Genomic DNA, 18,328 nt, shown 5'->3' with positions numbered 1-18,328 from the left:
TGATATATACGTGTGTTCTCCCTCTCTTTCATTTAGTTCTTATACAGTAATTACATGGATGAGACTCACTGCAAGGCTCTTTCGCTCCAGTGCTCTTCCTCTCTCTCTCCAAGTCTGTGATTTCATGTATAATTACTTGCATAATTATAGTTCCCTCAATCCTACTGTTTCAGGAGGTCTGTTTCTGTCTCTCTGGTATCTCTTTCTTTTTCCTTCAACACGCAGCCATAACAGTGCTCACACCCTACCGATACTGCCTCCCTCTTGCCTGGTGGAAAGGCTTGTCTTGTCACTCTCTTTTGTTTCGTCTTCGTCGTCTGAGGCAGGCCTGTTCTAATATTGGAAAGACAGCAAAGCAGATACAGTGTGCAGGAAGAAGCCGACTGTGTACTCCTGGGCTGTCATGTTTCCTCATGAATTATTCATTCAGACATCACAAATTTAAAGAGCCTTAAGGTGTGTCATTGGGAATGAGGGGGAAAACAAAATGCTCTATTTTTTTCTTGCTTACTACTTAAAGCTTTCTGTGTGAGAAGCATTGTAAACCTGCACCTTCTCATGTTTTTGAAAGTTTCATAAGGCTCGCGGATGAAGCCAGTAGATACAATTAGTTTGATTGCTTAGCAACTGAACATCACTTTTTGAGAGCGGGAGCAGAGGGTAAACCTCAGGTGGAGTATCGAGGTTACACGCTGTTTGTCAGAAGAATCTGTTTTTCCCAAAACTTCCACGCAAAGTAGCATGCGGTGTATCTTCAGCGCCGCTTTCATGTGTCAATCAGCGGAGTAACACACCACACTGTGTCTCAGGTTAACTAACAATGAAATCATATCAACACCACACATATTCCACACACACACACGCGCTGGCAGAGTCATTTACTGCTCGACAGGGGTTCAAAATTTAAGCTTTGCGCTGCACTGCAGGTCTACTGTGCGACCAATCGTGGCCTACTTTCAGGTATCTGGAGGATTTTCCCTGCTTCATCTGGGCTTTTATGCCCTCGCCCTGTTTCAACTCATCTCTAACAACATGCTGCAACGTAAAAGGAGGAAATGCAATCTATTGTGCTTAGAGGTGCTGATTGTTTTAAAGTGAGTGCCAAGAGTCAGGATTAGGCTGGCATGTTTTGGAAGGCGTCAGGTTTGCAGCTTTTGTCAGAGACGCATCGGTAATGTAATAGTTCTTAATAACCTGCCACTCACGATTACCCCTGAGACCCTGGTGATGGTCATCGTGGTCTTTGTCACTGTGCTCTAACCCCCTCTGCTGGACAGACAGGAGACCAGGACCTGATGCAGTCAGTGGTGGGACAGGCCTGGAGAGTAAAGTACCCTCACATCTCCAGAGGAGGGTGATGTATTTATTCTGCAGTGAGCAACTCCACAAACTTTTTTTGTTTTGTTGCCATGTTGATCTTTCTTCCTCTGTCAGATGGTGGAATTAGGGGTGTGTATGTAGGGGAGGGCGGGGTCACTTGTGACGGTGGTCTGGGTTGCAGCACATCGGTGAGGCTTTAATTTGGTGTGCGAGGCGAGCCGCGGCGGACTCTCCCAGCAGAGACGGTGCCGTGTTTGTTTTGCGGGTGTGTAAATTAGCGGTAATTCGTTTGCTCAATAATGACGTGGGAGAGCTAATTAGGGCAGTGTTGATGGGTGCATTAATTAGTCTCTAGTGTGTGATGCTAATGAGACCCTGATTCAGAGTTTGTGTTTGCATGTGCATGAGTGTAAGCCATGTATCTGTAGAGGCCTACCACTATAGGTCATGCCATGAAGAATGGAGTAAGGCAGCATGTGGGAATGGGTGAAGAGTGCCTTTCTCATTTATTTTCAAACTCATGGTGTCCTCGCTTCTCCCTCTTTTCCGGCTTGTTCCCCGGAAATTGTTCTCAGCGCTCCATCTTGAAGGACGTCCCAAATCCTAAAATGCATCTTGGGGAGCCAGGTGGCTTGCCGGAGGAGTTGCAAGCAAGGAAACACCGGTGAATCTTTTCTTGAAATTCTGTTCAGCACCTCATCTATCTATCTATCTATATAAATGTAAATAGTAAATATTCAAGTTGTAATGATCACTGTTATGCTCATCTGACAGATCATTATGTACAGCAGTATAACAAAACAATGGACAGATGATGCAGCTGTGCCACGCTTCATATTTAATTGACCGCTCATTAAAATGATGAGGCTCTGTGGCAACGATGTCTTCCTTGCCTCCTCCGTTTGCATCTCCCATGGGCCGGATCATTGTTCACACAACAAGCAAGCCAAAAAAAGCCGCCGGCGTTGTCAGCTACATCGTCTGCGAGTCGGCATTGAAGTGTTGGTCATTTGCTCTTTACTCTTTATGTCGTTAAATAGCACTAGGAACGACATTGATTTAAGACCACATGGAACACGATTGAACATGACTCGTAGCCTGTTGCTCTTTTGCTCGTAGTGTGAGCACAGCATAAGACACGAGGAGAGGAGGCAAGAAGGAATCAAGGATATTCAAAACTGGGAAGTGAGAAAGGTCCTGTGTCTCTGACTCAACGTGTGTGTGTGTGTGTGTGTAAGCATGAAGGACGCTGCAGGTCTATATCTATATCTGTGTATAAGAACCCCTTTAATCCTGGTGGCTCCATGATGTCGGCCATGCCTTGCTGAATAGTGATCCCTCCATTCAACCATCACAGGGCTGCTCTCTCACACCGAGCACCAGGAGGTGTGCAGCCGGTCGGTCACACTGCAGAGGTTTCAGTGCTACAGCTGCATCACAATCATAAATTCATCCCACCCTATAAAAACATCCCGGACACACAACAGACAACACAGGGAGCCGTAATGGATGGAAGGCTGTTTTATAAGTGCGTTCAGTGACAGGTCCACTTCACAGATAAGAAGGATCCATCTGTGTGTGGTCACAGCGGGGCAGTGCTACTACACTACTCCCAGTCAGGACGTGACAAGGTGGCAGCTTGCTGTAAGAATTCATGGCATATTACTGATGTGGCATTCGTCACAGCAGCGGTGAGAGGCAAGCGTATAGGAAGAGGGGGGGTTGATCTATTTTAATCATATTTATTCATGACTATCCCATTATACATAATCCATTACTATTCCTGTTCGACTGTATCCTCTGCTGTTTCGCGCTGTCGCTCATTTCTTCGCCTCCACTCCTTTCTCTTGTACAACTGGGGAGAAAAAGAGAAATTTAAATCAGCATGAGAGGCCAGTAGATCATCCTGTTTAAAGAAACTACAGCACTCAGAGTCATCTGTGGCTCCGAAACTTTAACTGACATATTCAATAAGGTGATTTATTTTTAGCGCAAGCGGCTACAATTTCAACTGAAGTTTCAGAAGAAGAGATCAGTCAAAGGACTGAGGAGATGGAGATTTGTCACGCTGAGCTTTATTAAAGAGTCGCTGCTTTGAAAACTGGTGTTATGGAAGAGAAGATCAGCATACCTCGAACCTCCAGCTTGCACTCCACCTCATCTTCCCCGAGATCATTGATGGCCCTGCAGGAGTATTTGCCCCCATCAAACGTGCTTGGCCTGCGGATATTCAGAGTCAACACGCCCTGGTTGTTCTGCATCAGGAACTTGGGGTCTTCACCGATGATCATGTTGTTCTTCATCCAAATGATCTTTGGCTGAAGCACAGCGTGTTGGAGGAGGAGGAGGAGGAGGCACATTTGGCGGGATAGAGGAGAGGAGAGGAGAGGAGAGGAGAGGAGAGGAGAGGAGAGGAGGAGGGAGCGAGGCATGTTGGGAGGGTAGGAGAGCAGAGGGAGAGGTGAAATTAGGTCAACATTTCGGCTTGACAAATCTTTGCTGATTCCGAGGGATGAAAAATAAAAGTGTGAAAGATCTTTTTGCTCCAGCTTCTGTTCTTGCGTCAGACATAAAAATACATTCCTGCTGCAAAGGCATCAAAATCCTGTCTGACTGTTCTACACTGGCTGCTTGACACTCAAGACTTGTATGCTCCCTCTAGAAACACAAAGCATGAGATCTATCAGCAGCCAACACAGCTAGGATGGTGGTGCTGCAGCGCTGTAATGTATAGTTTACTCATTTGCAAGTTACAGTCGGGACATTGCCTATATTCCACAGATTTCTATGCTAAATGACAGTCAATGCTGATAAAAGAGTAGGTTTTAGCTATGGCTGAAGCATTTTCTGCCTATAAAATTGTTGTGATGGGGGTGGCGGGAGTATATTAGGGTTGTCCGAGGAACCTGGCACGTATTATGCCAGTAACAGAAACGGAAGGAAGTTGTCAAGATGAGGGAGAAAAGTCAAATGAGTAACTGGCAATCAGTATCGCTAATGAAACAGCAGCTTGGCTCAGTGGATGGGATGGTCAGCTAAAGGAGGTGAGGTCATGGACTGTATATAACAAGTAGTCACAGTGACGTCACCCATCAGTTTGTTGGCTGCTGTTAAGAAGCTTCAAGTTCGCCATCTTGGCTTTTTGTAACCAAGTGACACGAGAGGGTGGAGCTAAGTACAACCGAACGCTGAATAAGAAATTTTCATGCTACAAAAATGTTACAATTTTACAAACAAGAAAACTTTCATGACACGAAAACACACTGTGAAAGGGTTAAAGTTAAAGACCAGACAACAACGTGGTGGCAACCTGTCAATCACAAGTTAGAAACATACCCGGCTTTATCGTCTATTTTACTCTAAATGGGTCCATAATTTACTATGTGAACATCATGCTGTATTATCATGCTGTACTGACTTGAACTCATGTTTACTGAGGTAATAAATCAAGAGAGAAGTAGAGTTATTCCCTCATAGACTTCCATACAATCAACCAGAGGAGTCGCCCCCTGATTGCCATTAGAAAGAGTGCAAGTTGAAGGAACTTCAGCATTGGCTTCACTTTTCAGACCGCTAAAGTCTCTATGAATTTCAGCACTAATTGTTAGAGGTAGCTTGAGTTTGTTGCAGAAACAACGCTGGGAGCGAATTAGAAGAGTATAGTGTGATGTGTAGTCCTGCTGCTGAACCTCAGCTTTGACAATCTCCAACTGAATAATATATAATTAAAAAAAGAGTTGCAGTGACACACACACTTGTTAATGGTAAATTAGTAAATACCTTGGGGTAGCCACGGACAGAGCAGCTGATGGCTGCAGCATAACCTGCAACCACACATCTGTCCACCAGGGGCGCTGTGAACTTGGGAGAGTGGTTCACATCCTTCTCTTTGAAAGGTGGACGGTTACGGGACAAACCTGGGCAGGTGGAGAAGTGTAACATGCCTCAATTTATTTCTTACTTTGAAATCGCACACACAGCGAGGTTCAGACCAGTGTGAGCTTCAGGGCCATTTTGATTAAAACTCTCCAGTACAGAATGCTTTATTCACCAAACACTTCTAGTCACCCTGCCTTCATTAGGGTGGCGTCGGAGGACGTTTCTAGTTTCCTTACATGAGGTAAATTTGTTCCATGGTATTACAAATGCATATTCAACCCTTTAACCCATTGATGGGTTGTGATGAAAGATTGTATTTGCTCAAGAATATTCTGAAAATAAGGTTCTCATTTCCCAATTTTGTACATCCTTGGTACTTTCCATCGGAGATGCGAGTGGAGGATGCATGGAAGAGTCGCAAGGACAGAGGAGTCGAGGCAGGTGTTTAACAAATGAGACGTAGTAAAATGTCATTTTAAAGCGACGTCAATTAAGTATGAAGATGCAACAGTGGCATCAGCTGTCCATTGTTCTGTTACTGCTGGATTTCATGATCTCGATCTCGATCCTCGAGATGAGGAGGCACACAATTGAGAAATGAGAAAGTCCCATGGTGTCCTGTTTTGATGGACATGTCTCCATTTAACCCCTTACCAAATCATTTGGCTCGTTGGTGTCACCCTTTTAAGGTCAAATCTGTTGAAGGATTTGTGTAAAACATCCAGCGAGATGCTTCATCAGTGACCAACTGTTGTGTCTTTCCACTGCTTTGGGATTGTTTTGCCTTTTATTACCACATGCTGACACACGAGCAAAAATTTCAATTTGCAGATTACTAACTTGTGTTTCATTATGATGTCAGGTGGGTACTATAATCAATGATCCTCACAATTTTTATAGGCCAGACTAGTGCCTGGAACACAAAAGAGTTGTGTCTGGTTGGCTGCCACATTTTCTGGTGGAGTAAGCAAAGGCAACAACAGCATTTGGCTGGTGGCAGGTGTTCATTTCCCAGCCTAGTTGCTTTCATAATCCACGGCCAGTATTAAATGTTATGTAACACTCTGTCAAAGAATATTTCTGTTAAATATAATCAGCGTCAATTAATCTTCATAAAAATGATGTCCAAGTAACTAATCACAGCCAAAAACAGTTCTAAAGTTATTCCTGTGTTCTATAGTTGAAAATCATATTAGTTTGTGCTTTTATTAATATTTGCTTGTGTAATCCTGACCACAATACCTTTCTCTTTTCTGCAATATAATGCTTGTTTTATGTTTGAACTGAAGCCCACATCAGAAGCAATGCTCTCACGTTACAGAGTGCGTTGCCCTGTGGGGATTACCTTACCTTCTTTGTTAACGATGGCGGTGTTCTTGCTGATGCCAGGCTCGACGCTGAGGCCACAGATGTTTTCGCTGAACACTCGAAAGAAATACTCGTTCCCCATGACCAGGTCAGACACAGTGCAGCTGGGCCTGCGGTTTTGCTCCAGGACCGTGAACCAATCCTGATGTGAGAGAGAGAGACAGGCAGACAGACAGACAGACAGACAGGGGAGAAGCAGAGGTTGAAAGAGGCTTATAGCTGAGGTTGAGAACTATATAAGCTGAAAAATGTCCTATCCCCAGCATCCTTGTTCTTCTGGTCCAACTTCCTGTCCATTCATACAACATAATGACCATGACGGTAGAGTGAGGCTTTGCAGTTTGTGACTAATCTTCTAGCAGCCGTGACTCGACCAATCATGGAGGTACACTGGACGCTTTCTGCCCCAAAACACTACACCAATCTGTGCCACAAAAACATGATCCACACTCATTCCTGTCTTCACTGAAGATTGCAGTTTTAAAGGGTAACTTTGGTATTTTTCGACCTGGATTTACTCACGATTTTATCTCTACCTGACTAATGACAGTAACAACTTGGTCCAGTAATGAGGGAGAACGCTGTAGCTACTTAAGGGCTGCAACGTAATCCATTGGGGCAAGCCGGCACCGTCATTCACGTCCACTAGAAGTTCTTCTTTTTGCCACGACAGGCTCCGATTGCTTTCATAAGTGTGCGACATTTCTCACACTCAAGAAGGAATCTCATTCTGAAATCTCGGCTGAGTTTGTTGGAGTAAAAAAAGCATGGCTTAGAGATTTTCAATGTCATGGCTGAATATTTAGACGATTTCAACAATGTGGATGAGGTCTTAGATGGCCGTCCGTCACCTATTTATCTGAGCCACAGTATTCAGATATTGACATTTCACAATTAGACTTCTCCTTGAGCGGATCTTGGCCACCTTATCAAACAGACCGTTTTATTTCTCTGTAGGTTTCTTTACATAATGTCGGACATTTATAACACAAATCTGAGCCTACCAGTGTCAAAAACAAGCACTTTTAGTGAAAGTAATGTTACACTGACAACCTTTAACACCCTTTAACATAAACGTATCCGTTTTATTACCTGGATTATTGTATTATTCTTGTTAATGCTAAATGTAGTAAACGAGCATGTCATGCTGAGCAGATACTCGTGACAACAAACCATCAGAAAAACCTTTCTGTACGCTCCTGTACTCTTCTTCCCTGCCATGCGTACCTTAGTCTTCATGTCAGCCTTCTGAATAGTGTAGCCGATAATCTCGCAGTTGCCGTCGTCTTTGGGCGGCTTCCACTCCAGCGCAGCATTGAAACCCCAGACATCTGCGACATGCACAGCAACGGGAGGACCGGGCTTTTCTGGTGGGTTTGTGAGACGAGACAGAGATAGAGTAGGAGGATGTTGTTATATAGCTGGTTGAGATAACTAACATGTCTTCCCTTCCTGTGTAGATGTAGGCAAGCTTTTAGATGGACAGATTCATAAACTGGAGCAGGAAAGTCCCACAGAGAGAAAGAAATCAACATTCGCAGGGGTCGAGACTTGGCAAAAGATTGACAGATTAGCAGAGCAAAAGACAAAGGTTCAAGGAAAGGTGGGGGTGCATACATTACTAGAAAAAACTGTGTTGGTATAGAACTGCCAAACGGAGAAATAGTACAGAGCAGCAGTGTGTTTATCATCGATCTTTCTGTGTGGCCTGCGCTGTACAGAACTACTGTACAACATAGTAATGTACTTGTCATTAATCTTGCTCTGCGCGCTCTCCTCTGTGGAGTACAGTACAAGAATTGAGCAGCGCTGCTGTTTCTGCCCGTTAATCCTTCCTGTTCTGTGTTCGGTGACAGATCAGCTGAGAGGGTGCTGATCAGAAGAGCTGCAGCCTCTCATTAGCTCAACCTTCCTAGCAGAGGAAGTGACAGAGTAGCCCTCAAAATCCAAGCCTAATCCCAGTCTACACGCACATAATCCCAGTGGAGCCCCGCCAAATAATCCGCCCGACACCCTGACCCGGGGAGACGAGCCCTGAGATGAGGAATGAGCCGGCGGCCGCGGTGGCACTGCAGGAGCCAGGATTAAACCAGAGAGAGGAATCAGAGCTTTGATGATTTGCTACTTTGAGCCACAGATCCCTGGGAGTATGAAATGAGGAATTATCATCAAATTAAAAAAAAAAAAAAAAAAAAAAAACTCTTGAGATTTAGGCTCAAGCCATCATCCCCTTCCAAACAGGTTATTAATCGTGTAACTTGTGAAGTATGAACCGCACACGCACGGTGTTCTGATCTAAATGGGGGAACAGGCAGCACGAGTGTGCGTCCACAGGTGAAGCTGAGATTGGTGTCGATTGGTGCCGTGACGGGACTGACCTACAACCTGGATGTGCACGTCAGCGCTGGCCGACATGTTCTCAATCTGAACGGACAGTGTGTACTTCCCGGAGTGGGCTCTCTCTACCGAGCGGATGAAGAGGATGGTGTCCACTTCACTGGTACGAGTTCCCACTGTGTTGTCCTCCAGGAGAACGCCATCTTTGGACCAGGTCACGACAGGGCGAGGCTTACCCTGCAGACAGAGTTATCAAAAGGAAGCAAATAAAGTACTGGAGGAAATATTTAATGGGGAACAAAACTTTTGAAATAACAGAATAACATGGTGCAATACGTTTGTCAGTTGGCTTGTGATTATTGAGGTAACAATGATATGATATATGATATATACTACCCCATGGTGGTAGTATCCATGGTGCCCTCTTACTACTGCTATTTTCCACATATTACTGTTTGTTTACTTCTTTATTGTATTCATAGCTAATTCTTTGTGCCCCAATTTATTTAGTTTTCTACAGATTTTTCATTGATCTATTAGAGAAACTTATTTTGAAGTTTTGAACAGTATAACATATGATCCAATCTCAGAGAACTTTTCCAAACGCGTCTGCCTTTTTTAGTCATTTGCGACGATGCCTTTCATGTTTTGGCAGTGAAATAGTTTGGGGCATGCTTTTCCAGGTAAACATGTCTCAGCTTTAGTTACACCACGTATCGCCTCAGTGTGAAAACAGCAGTTGGAACATTCTTCGTCCAGCTCTTGGATAAGATGACAGAGCTGTGGCTGCTCTTTTCTCCCAGGAGAGCATCATGTAGCCACGTCCTCCGTCTCAGAACAGGCTTTTCATCTGCTTCTTCAAAAGCAAGAAGAGCAATGGCTCCCTTTTTCTTGTCTGTTTGTATTTGTAACAATGCTTTCCCCTTTATGGTTAGCTTCTTTTCACCAATGTCATGTTGCAGGTTATTTTTAAGAAGCTGTAATGCTCCCTGTGTCCTCTCTTTTACTACAAAGTTGAATGATCTGATTTGCATTTCACAAGAAGAAAAAATACCCCATCACATTGCAGCCATGTGGGAATCTTAAGCATTTGGTTATTTCACCGATCCAAAAGTGCTTTTGATATACAGAAATGAGCAACCATATATCAAAACAGGTTGTCTGCTGCTGATATCTCTTGCCTGTGCTTTTGGTCCATTTGACTTTATATACTTCAAATAACCCATTTTGTGTGGATTATGGTGTGGCTTTTTAAGGTTTATGTCCAAACTCTACTGTCTTTTTTTAGAGTTAGGTGTGATTAGTTGTAATCAGAGCAAAACCAGGTTTAAAATGAGTAGATACAGATTCATAATCAAGCAGAACTGTTGCACAAACAAAAACAAATCTCTGTTTAGTAAAACCAAGTTTAAACCAAAAAAAATATGGAGATGCTTGCTTAGCCAAATCAAAATAAATACATTTGCATGGCATGTCATGCATGTCACTTCCTGTTTTGTTGTTTTGGGCTCAGCCTGTTTTGGCTGTTGGGTTTAATTTAGATCTTTCTTGATTTTAAGATAGTTTCAAAGTTTGGTGCAATGTGATTTAAAGTTAAACCATGATCAGGTTTAAAAAAGGATCTTTGTTGGTGCAACCAGGACTTTGTTATAAATGCTTCAGAGTCTGAAATAGCCATTTAGTAAAAGTTTGATGTGGAGGCAAAGTTAGTAATCTTGAAGCAACTCGAAATTTGTCACTCTTGGCGTAACTAGTTTTGCTCTGCTTTTGAAAATCGAATCCCCTAAAACAAGAAAAGCCGGAGCTCGGCTAGACTCAGACGAACCTGAAAGGGGATGACCAAGTTCACCTTCTCGCCCACAAGCTTGATGAGTTTGGTCCTCAGATGGCGAGGCACACGGATCTTTGGATTCTCTGGGTGGTGGTAACATGAGAGACGGAGAAGGAAAATATAAGTAGAATTTGAGTGGGTGGTGTGGGGGACTGTACATATGTAACCAAAGCTGGAAAATGTTAGCGCTTCATCATCATGTGTGTTTGTTAGAGCAGAGTGGTCCGTTTCAAACTACGAACGTTCAGTTGAATTTCTGTAAAACACGACAGCTTCTTCTCTTACCCACGATCTCTTTGATAGTGACGGCCTGGGAGAGAGTGGCGGGGGGGCTGCGCCCAGCGATGTTGACCGCCACAACTCTAAACAGCATCTTCTCCCCCACTGGGAGATCCTTCACCCTGTACTGGTTCATCTCCATTGGTTCTTTGTTGACTTGCACCCACTGATCACCTGAGGAATGAGCCGTCAAGGAACAGATGTACATTTTGAATAACTCCGTTCTGGAGAACTTGATTGGTTGATGTCTTATTAGTGGAAAACTCAACCCTGCTTTGAAAAATATAACAGTGTATTTTTGCTGCGTAATATTCCCTCATGACAAAAACAACAGTTTTAAAACAACATGTTAATGTAATCGCACAAATTAAACTTCCACTGTGTGTAAAGGTCTTTAGTATGAAGTTCCAAACAATTTGCATATATTTACTTTCTTCTTTGCAGTACTCAATGATGTAACCGTCCATGCCGCCTGCTCCGATTTTCTCTGGAGGATGCCACTTGAGTGCACAGGTAGTGTCTGTCACATCATCCACCATGAGACGAGTGGGCTCGCTAGTGGGGGCTGAGAGAGACAGGAGCTAATTAATACGTTAATACCCAGTGTAAATGGGATGGGAGGTAGGTTAAGCTGCCTCAAAATGAGCATTGTGTGAAAAGCCTCTGTTAATTAACCATTCTACTAATGATAAATGGCAACGCACCAATGGGCATGAAGGGCTTTGAGGTTGCGCTGGGCTGAGAGATGCCAATGCCGTTGACCGAAAACACTCTCATCTCATAAAGTACGCCTTCAATCATCCTCTTAGCCTCATATGTGGTGGACTCATGAACATCAAAGTTGAGCTTGGTCCATCTGGGTGCGCTGACCTTCTTCCTCTCCATCAGGTACCCTGGAGGAACAACATACAGGAGTCATTAAAAAAATCTGTGTTCTTTAGAAAGGAGTTCAAATGTGATAAACAGAGTAGATACTGAACTGCTGTTTTCTCCGGGGAGGGAGACACAAGATCTGAACATTAGCCGCCGTGTAAGTTTCAGGGGTACCTTTAATGGGAACTCCGCCATCAAATGCAGGAGGGTCCCATGTGATCGTGCCAGAGTCCTCGCCAACTGATGTGCATATGACGTTCTCAGGAGGGTTGGGCACATCTGCAGAGGCAGGTTACAGATGTAAATGGGAAGAGATGAAAGATAAAACAGAGGGAGAAAAAAGAGAAGGCATGAGTATTACAGAAGTGAGATTTACAGTAAGTATTGCATTCAAACATCACATCCTTAGCTTTGCTTTGACCCTAATTTAATTACTCAGATTTTCACAACACTGGTCATATCCACTTCCCAGTCAAATCATTTTGTAGTTAAGGTGTCATATAAGTAATTTCGCAGAAGCAAAGATTTAGCCAGTTACAACAAATCATGGGTAATTTTACACTACTGCTTACCGTAGAGAACGGCATAGTTTTTGTAGATATTTTATTTTGTGTTTACAACATTCCAGCCATTAGTTACTATCAGACGGCGACCTCCAGGTCTGAAAAGTGAAGCCAACGCATAAGTACCTTAAACCTACTTTTCAGCCCGAGGAGCAGGAAAAGTAGAATAGGAGCAACAAAAGAGAGGTGAAAAGGGTAAAAGTGAGCAAAAGCCACTGACCCACAATCTTGACCATGAGTTCAACCTTGTCCTCTCCGACGGAGTTAGTTACGATGATGGAGTAGCTGCCCTCATCGTCTTTCACCGCCTCCTCAATTACCAAGCTGCTCGAGGTCTTCGTCGACTCTACGCGGACCCTTCCCTCGGCCTCGGACACCACCTACCACACGGTGCGGGACAGACACAACAAAACAGATGTTCATGTTTCATTCTTCCTTAATGCTGTTCAGTGACTAACGTCTGGATGCTCTGATTGACGACAAAAGGTAGAGTATCTGACGCGTGTGTGAGTATGTATGAGGTGAATGGTGAGAATCCTCTCTATTCCTCCTCACTTTGTTTCCTTTCATCCAGCACACAGTGGGCGCCGGCTCTCCTGTGATCTCGACGTCAAGGCAAAGTTTGTTTCCAGCCACTACGGTGATGGTGTTCATGTTGCCGATGCTGCTGGTGTCCAGGTGTATTTTGGGAGGGTCTTTCATTGTGAGCATTAGAGGAGAAGACAGGGAGAGGTAGGTCATTCAGTTGGGAAGCATAACATACTGTACAACCTGTTCTCACTTTCAACTCATCTGATACTGCCACTTGGTCAGTGTAAAACCAAGTCAATGTTGATTTATTTTACTGCCATTTTGTTACAGAAAGAAACTTAACTAACGTCATTGACGTAACAACCGTACCTATTTGATGTAACAAACATACTTATTTTCAACACCAACCCAGTCGTTGGTTAGTTGATTGGTTGGTTTCCATATATTCAACTAGTTCCTGTGTTTCTGTGAGCACCCTTGAGCAGCAGTACTTGTTTCCTGCACATTTCTACTTTTTTAAAGAGTCATAGTGCAAATATGCTTTTACTTTGAAATCTGCAACATTCCTATTTAAAACATATTTTTAACACGCCTGGTTAGCAGGGCATAGCAGTTTTCATACAGGATTAGCATTAAAGCTAGAAAGTAAATAAAGTAAGAAAAGTGACCTCAATCACATTGGCACTAGGCGTCCTACTTATATCCAACTTCAGATGAATATTGGAGCTCTACTACACCAGCACCCTCACATTGATCCAGCATACTGTAAATATGATGAATGTGATTAAAAAAATTAAAAAACAACACTTACCTTCTCTGGGAACATATTCAATCTTGATTTCTGAGGGGTAGAATATATGAATTAGTCTTATTCAGATATGGTCAGCTCATCAAATGCTTCATGTTTTGGTTTTGCGCGGCGCTCTCACCCAGGAAGTTGAGTTTTGCGGAGAGAGAAATCGCGTAGCCATCGGGGACAAACGAATAATCTCCAGCGTCCGAAGACGTCACGTCGTCAATCATCAGCTTGTGGGTCCTGGGGGGGCATGTTACCAGATGTTGCCAGATGTTACCAAGGAGACAACACTCGTTGTGACCGGCAATTATGCATTAGGCTGTTGCCGTAGCAACATACTCCATGAGGCAATATCGCAGAGTGAGAAACGCACTAAATGTCTTTCACCTTGTGTGACCGCTGTTGTCTTGGCGTATCTCCTGCTCTGATGGAGGGATTACTGAGAGAAACCCCAGACCCCAGGGGTGTGTACGATGTGCAGATGAGTGTGTGTGTGTGTGTGTGTGTGTGTGTGTGTGTGTGTGTGTGTGTGTGTGTGTGTGTGTGTGAAGAGTGCAGCCTTTCCCTTAAAAAATGGGCAGACAGTGCTTCTTGTGATAGCTATATGATTATGAGTCTGTGTGTGTGTGTGAGTGTGCACATGATGGCTCAGACAGTGAGCTCCAAACAACAGCCTTTTTGACATTCAGACATTGATTTAATACCTTCCAATGTGTGTAATTTTGATGCGATCGCTGGGCTGGACTTCCACGCCGTCCTTGAACCATTTCCCCTTCACATTTTCATCAGAAACTTCACATTTGAACACGGCCTGTTCAGCAGCCTTCACCGTCAGGTCAGCGATGCTCTGCAGAATCTCCAGCTCCTTATCTGTGGCAAATACATCAACATAGATCAGTATCAGTAATGCAGGTATTTGTTCACGCAGACAATTCATCCTACAGGTGTTAGGTGGAAATGTGGATCTATAGGTTAGAAATGAAAATTTAGCAAGGTTTTATTTCCTCTTTATCAATAAAAAGGAATAGTTTGAGGAATTATCATTATATTGTGTTTAAAGTAATAATCTCGAAGACTTTAATTTAAATAAGTGTCTGTTTAGTAACTTATCTATCGTCAATGGGGGAACACAATGGTGACTGAACCGATGGCCCGCTGATGATAGCCCTTACATTTGCAGTATTACGAACTGCGTGAATGTGGCAACATTTCTGTGAAAATGACATATTGCTGGTAGATTACTTGGCCGGGGGGCAGTAACTTCCTGAAATCTAGCTGTTCCTACTGTTCAGTCTTCATGCTAAGCTAACCAGCAGCTGGTTATTGCTTCATATTTAACAAACACGCATAGCTGGAAACTGAATTATTACCCAAAGTTTTGAACCATTTGAATGTTACATTTAATACAATGAATTGAATACATTGTGGGACATGATAATAATGAGGTCTTCCTCCAACATCTTGGTGTGCACCTTATTCAGGGAAGTCTCTGTGGCGATCTCTGTTGTAACACTATATGTTTATATTGACAGACATTTTTTCTCACGCTCTAATCAATTTGAGAGACTCGTCTGGCTCTTACTGTAGCGACTGAGACAGCCTGATGTCTGACGGGTAAGACAGGACCCAACCACCAATTTGGGAGGTGTAGAAGAAAATTAGCATGACGAATAATGTGATGAACTACTGATAACAGGGGTAATGAAGTAATATCAATCATGACATGCGTAATGGCTAATTTGTCGCGTCCCATGCTTGTCAGGATGGAAAACATCAACATGTGCTGATGTGTAAATTGTCTTTAAGCCGAATCTGAAATACTTGTTAACAAACTTGATACAGCAGCTGATGACTCGCAGGTCGCTGCTGCTGCTGTTATGTATTCTGACTGTAACAGAGGAACCAGTACCTTCAACCTGAAGTTCTGCCTTCGACTCTCCGCCATTGGTGAACGCATGATACATTCCAATATCCTCCTTTGTAGCTTCATTTATGATCAAAATGTGTCTCGTCCCATCCTTTTTAAACCTGTACTTTGAACCTGCCGTTTCTTTGTTCAGCTCAACTCCATCCTTCATCCTGAAGAGACAAACACACACACACACACACACACACACACACACACACACACACACACACGCTTCAGTGGCACTTAAACACACAGAGGGAGGAAGAGTTGATTGACATGTCTGCAATGTTCTACATGGCTAGAGCCTTCAGGGATCACAAGGTTTTGGCACATTTTTAAAACGGTGCAGAAGATGAACATTTTCGCAGATGTACTTTTGGGTTTTAGGTGCTGAGTATTACAATAAAAAAGTTATAAGAAATGTACAAGTAATTTAATTTGTGAATGGAATCATTAAGTCCTGCTGAGAACAAGCCCTTATTCAGTGAAGACTGCATACTAGCTCTTCTGTTTCTCTATTTTTTCATGTTATGTAAAAGTTTACACAGCTAGAAACTAGATTCTCGTGGGCCTGTCAAATGCAGAAGACTCTAACACTCCAACATAAATGTAATAAACTACTGGGCCGGAGAAAACAACGAATAAATATATTACCTGAGCTGAAAATACTACTATATACGTTTTGCCAACAATTCCCATCAGACTTTTGATTGTTGATTTACAATAATAATCTACAAGCCATTTTTTGAATTGACTATGTGTATTCATCTATACAGGATTTTTGTAAATTTTTGTAAATATTAAATGATTAATGCATTTCCTAATGAACTATTTTACCGGCTCACCATTTGACGCTGGCTCCCTCCTCGGACACCTCCACCTCAAACTCCACCTTCTCTCCCACCACGCTTTGAACGTCCTCCAGCAGCTTGGTGATGGTGATCGGAGGCTCTAAAGACAAACACAACAATTTGAGTCGAACTCTGAAACAGCAGAGGGACACTGAGTCATAAACAGAGTAGATCTAGAGGAAATCACCAGAGTAATACTGAGCATGAACATCAGAGGAGGATGAAACAAGTGTGGAGGATGAATAGAGCTGGTGTTCCAGTAGAGTGAGTAAGGCTTTTATTTTGTACAGTGCAATGAGAACATCAATGATTGTTGGAGCCCGGCTAAATTCTAGCACATGCAAAATGATTTCCAATAAAGTATAGGCTGACTATACAGTCAATCAAGCACAACACAGAAGAACTTTACATTACTAAACATGTTTTCATTCAGAGTTATTGATTTCAAACATAAAATCCAGATTTAGCCACTACAGCTATAGCTTTACTTGATAGTCTTTCTTGATTTAAACATCAACTGTAATTTGTGTATGTTTGTATCTTCCCTCCTCTGTGGATGGGTGGTAGGTGGCATATGTTCTCCATAAGTAGGACAGACTAACACACAGAGCACAATGTACTCCTGAAATCTTTATCAATGCCACCAAACACAGCCGTCTTGCAGAGGTGGAAGGTACCCCCGAGTCTCCTGAGGTGGTGGGAGTCGCATTGTGTAACCACATGGTGCGATGCTTGATGCTCTGCTAGCCTCAGCTATTTGTCATCGTCAGCATCCACTCCCCCCTCCGGGCATCTCAATTCTCTTCAACCCTTAGCTGAAGAGCCCAAAAATTCTTTGAACCACAGAAACATGTACAATGTGACTGCGGGCCTCGCAAAACGTTCATCAAAGGAGTTTGACGTCTTCAGCGTAATTTGCGGTTTATCTGTGTAAAAAACGGAGAGAAATACTTTTCCCTTTGTTAATATGTGGAGGAGACACAACTAGAAAAACTATGAAGAAACGCGGACTTCACAAATGACTTATAGCAAAGCAAATAATGTGAGGCGAAAATGATCCTATAGCTTTCTGTCTGAAAACAGCCTGCTCACCAAATAGTGTATGAATAACACCCCAATGTCTGAAGTCATATTATCGCTGCAGGAAGTGCTCTGAAAGTCAGTTGACATGGTAGAAAGAGCGCGTAGGGAGCTCGGGATGGATGGATAGATGGGTCAAACAAACACAGGACTTGTACCCAGGAGGCCGCTGTTCGTGTGAAACATTATTATTTACATTGACTAATTAGCTGGCGTACGGAATTTAATTTATGTTAAACTATTGATCTTTTCCGCAACATAACCAAGTAGTTTTGTTTAAAACTGCAACAGTGCATCTGTATGTGACGAGTTGGGAATGAGAACGGGGTGTTGAATGCATAGGCATGACACACTGACTTTAGTAATGAAGATGAATCAACAGCAAGGTGCTGATGTAGTTGGTGTAGATGTTTGCAAACAGCGACATGAATGATGTTTTTCATCGACACAAACATTCTTTGTGTCGATAAAAAAAAGTGAACACACGCACGCACAGACAGACACGCACGACTGTAGCTGCACGTCTGTGGTGAGGAGCTTACCCTTTCGTTTGGCCTCTGATAATGTAAAAGCAGGATGGGCAGCAGCGAGCACACAAATAAAGCATGGGATTAATGTAGAAGCAGTTGACCCAATTACATCTATTAAAACCTCTCACACACACACACACACACACACACACACACACACAAAGGACAGAGACTGAGATAT

The 18,328-nt window shown here is 43.1% G+C and overlaps 1 protein-coding gene across 1 annotated transcript in view; it reads right to left on the bottom strand.

Annotated features, from left to right (window-relative positions):
• Positions 1 to 3,140: 3,140 nt before the first annotated feature.
• mybpc2a (myosin binding protein Ca) overlaps positions 3,141 to 18,328 on the bottom strand; it is a 33,321-nt gene continuing 18,133 nt past the window's right edge. Inside the window, exons 13-30 of the mRNA XM_076086719.1 lie at positions 16,532 to 16,637; positions 15,687 to 15,856; positions 14,482 to 14,647; positions 13,911 to 14,017; positions 13,793 to 13,822; positions 13,006 to 13,145; positions 12,671 to 12,830; positions 12,062 to 12,166; positions 11,719 to 11,907; positions 11,445 to 11,579; positions 11,021 to 11,188; positions 10,730 to 10,818; positions 8,946 to 9,141; positions 7,795 to 7,934; positions 6,550 to 6,709; positions 5,101 to 5,237; positions 3,452 to 3,638; positions 3,141 to 3,175 (exon numbers count right to left, since the gene is read on the bottom strand). Of these exons, the coding sequence (XP_075942834.1) occupies positions 3,141 to 3,175; positions 3,452 to 3,638; positions 5,101 to 5,237; positions 6,550 to 6,709; positions 7,795 to 7,934; positions 8,946 to 9,141; positions 10,730 to 10,818; positions 11,021 to 11,188; positions 11,445 to 11,579; positions 11,719 to 11,907; positions 12,062 to 12,166; positions 12,671 to 12,830; positions 13,006 to 13,145; positions 13,793 to 13,822; positions 13,911 to 14,017; positions 14,482 to 14,647; positions 15,687 to 15,856; positions 16,532 to 16,637 (2,420 nt within the window). The remainder of the gene's footprint in view (positions 3,176 to 3,451; positions 3,639 to 5,100; positions 5,238 to 6,549; positions 6,710 to 7,794; positions 7,935 to 8,945; positions 9,142 to 10,729; positions 10,819 to 11,020; positions 11,189 to 11,444; positions 11,580 to 11,718; positions 11,908 to 12,061; positions 12,167 to 12,670; positions 12,831 to 13,005; positions 13,146 to 13,792; positions 13,823 to 13,910; positions 14,018 to 14,481; positions 14,648 to 15,686; positions 15,857 to 16,531; positions 16,638 to 18,328) is intronic.

The sequence above is a fragment of the Anarhichas minor genome, unplaced genomic scaffold (assembly GCF_050575085.1).
Source record: "Anarhichas minor isolate MPS153535 unplaced genomic scaffold, ASM5057508v1 ptg000007l, whole genome shotgun sequence".
Classification (NCBI taxonomy): domain Eukaryota; kingdom Metazoa; phylum Chordata; class Actinopteri; order Perciformes; family Anarhichadidae; genus Anarhichas; species Anarhichas minor.
Note: the sequence above shows the minus strand (reverse complement) of the source record. Positions and strands in the feature narration are given on the sequence as shown.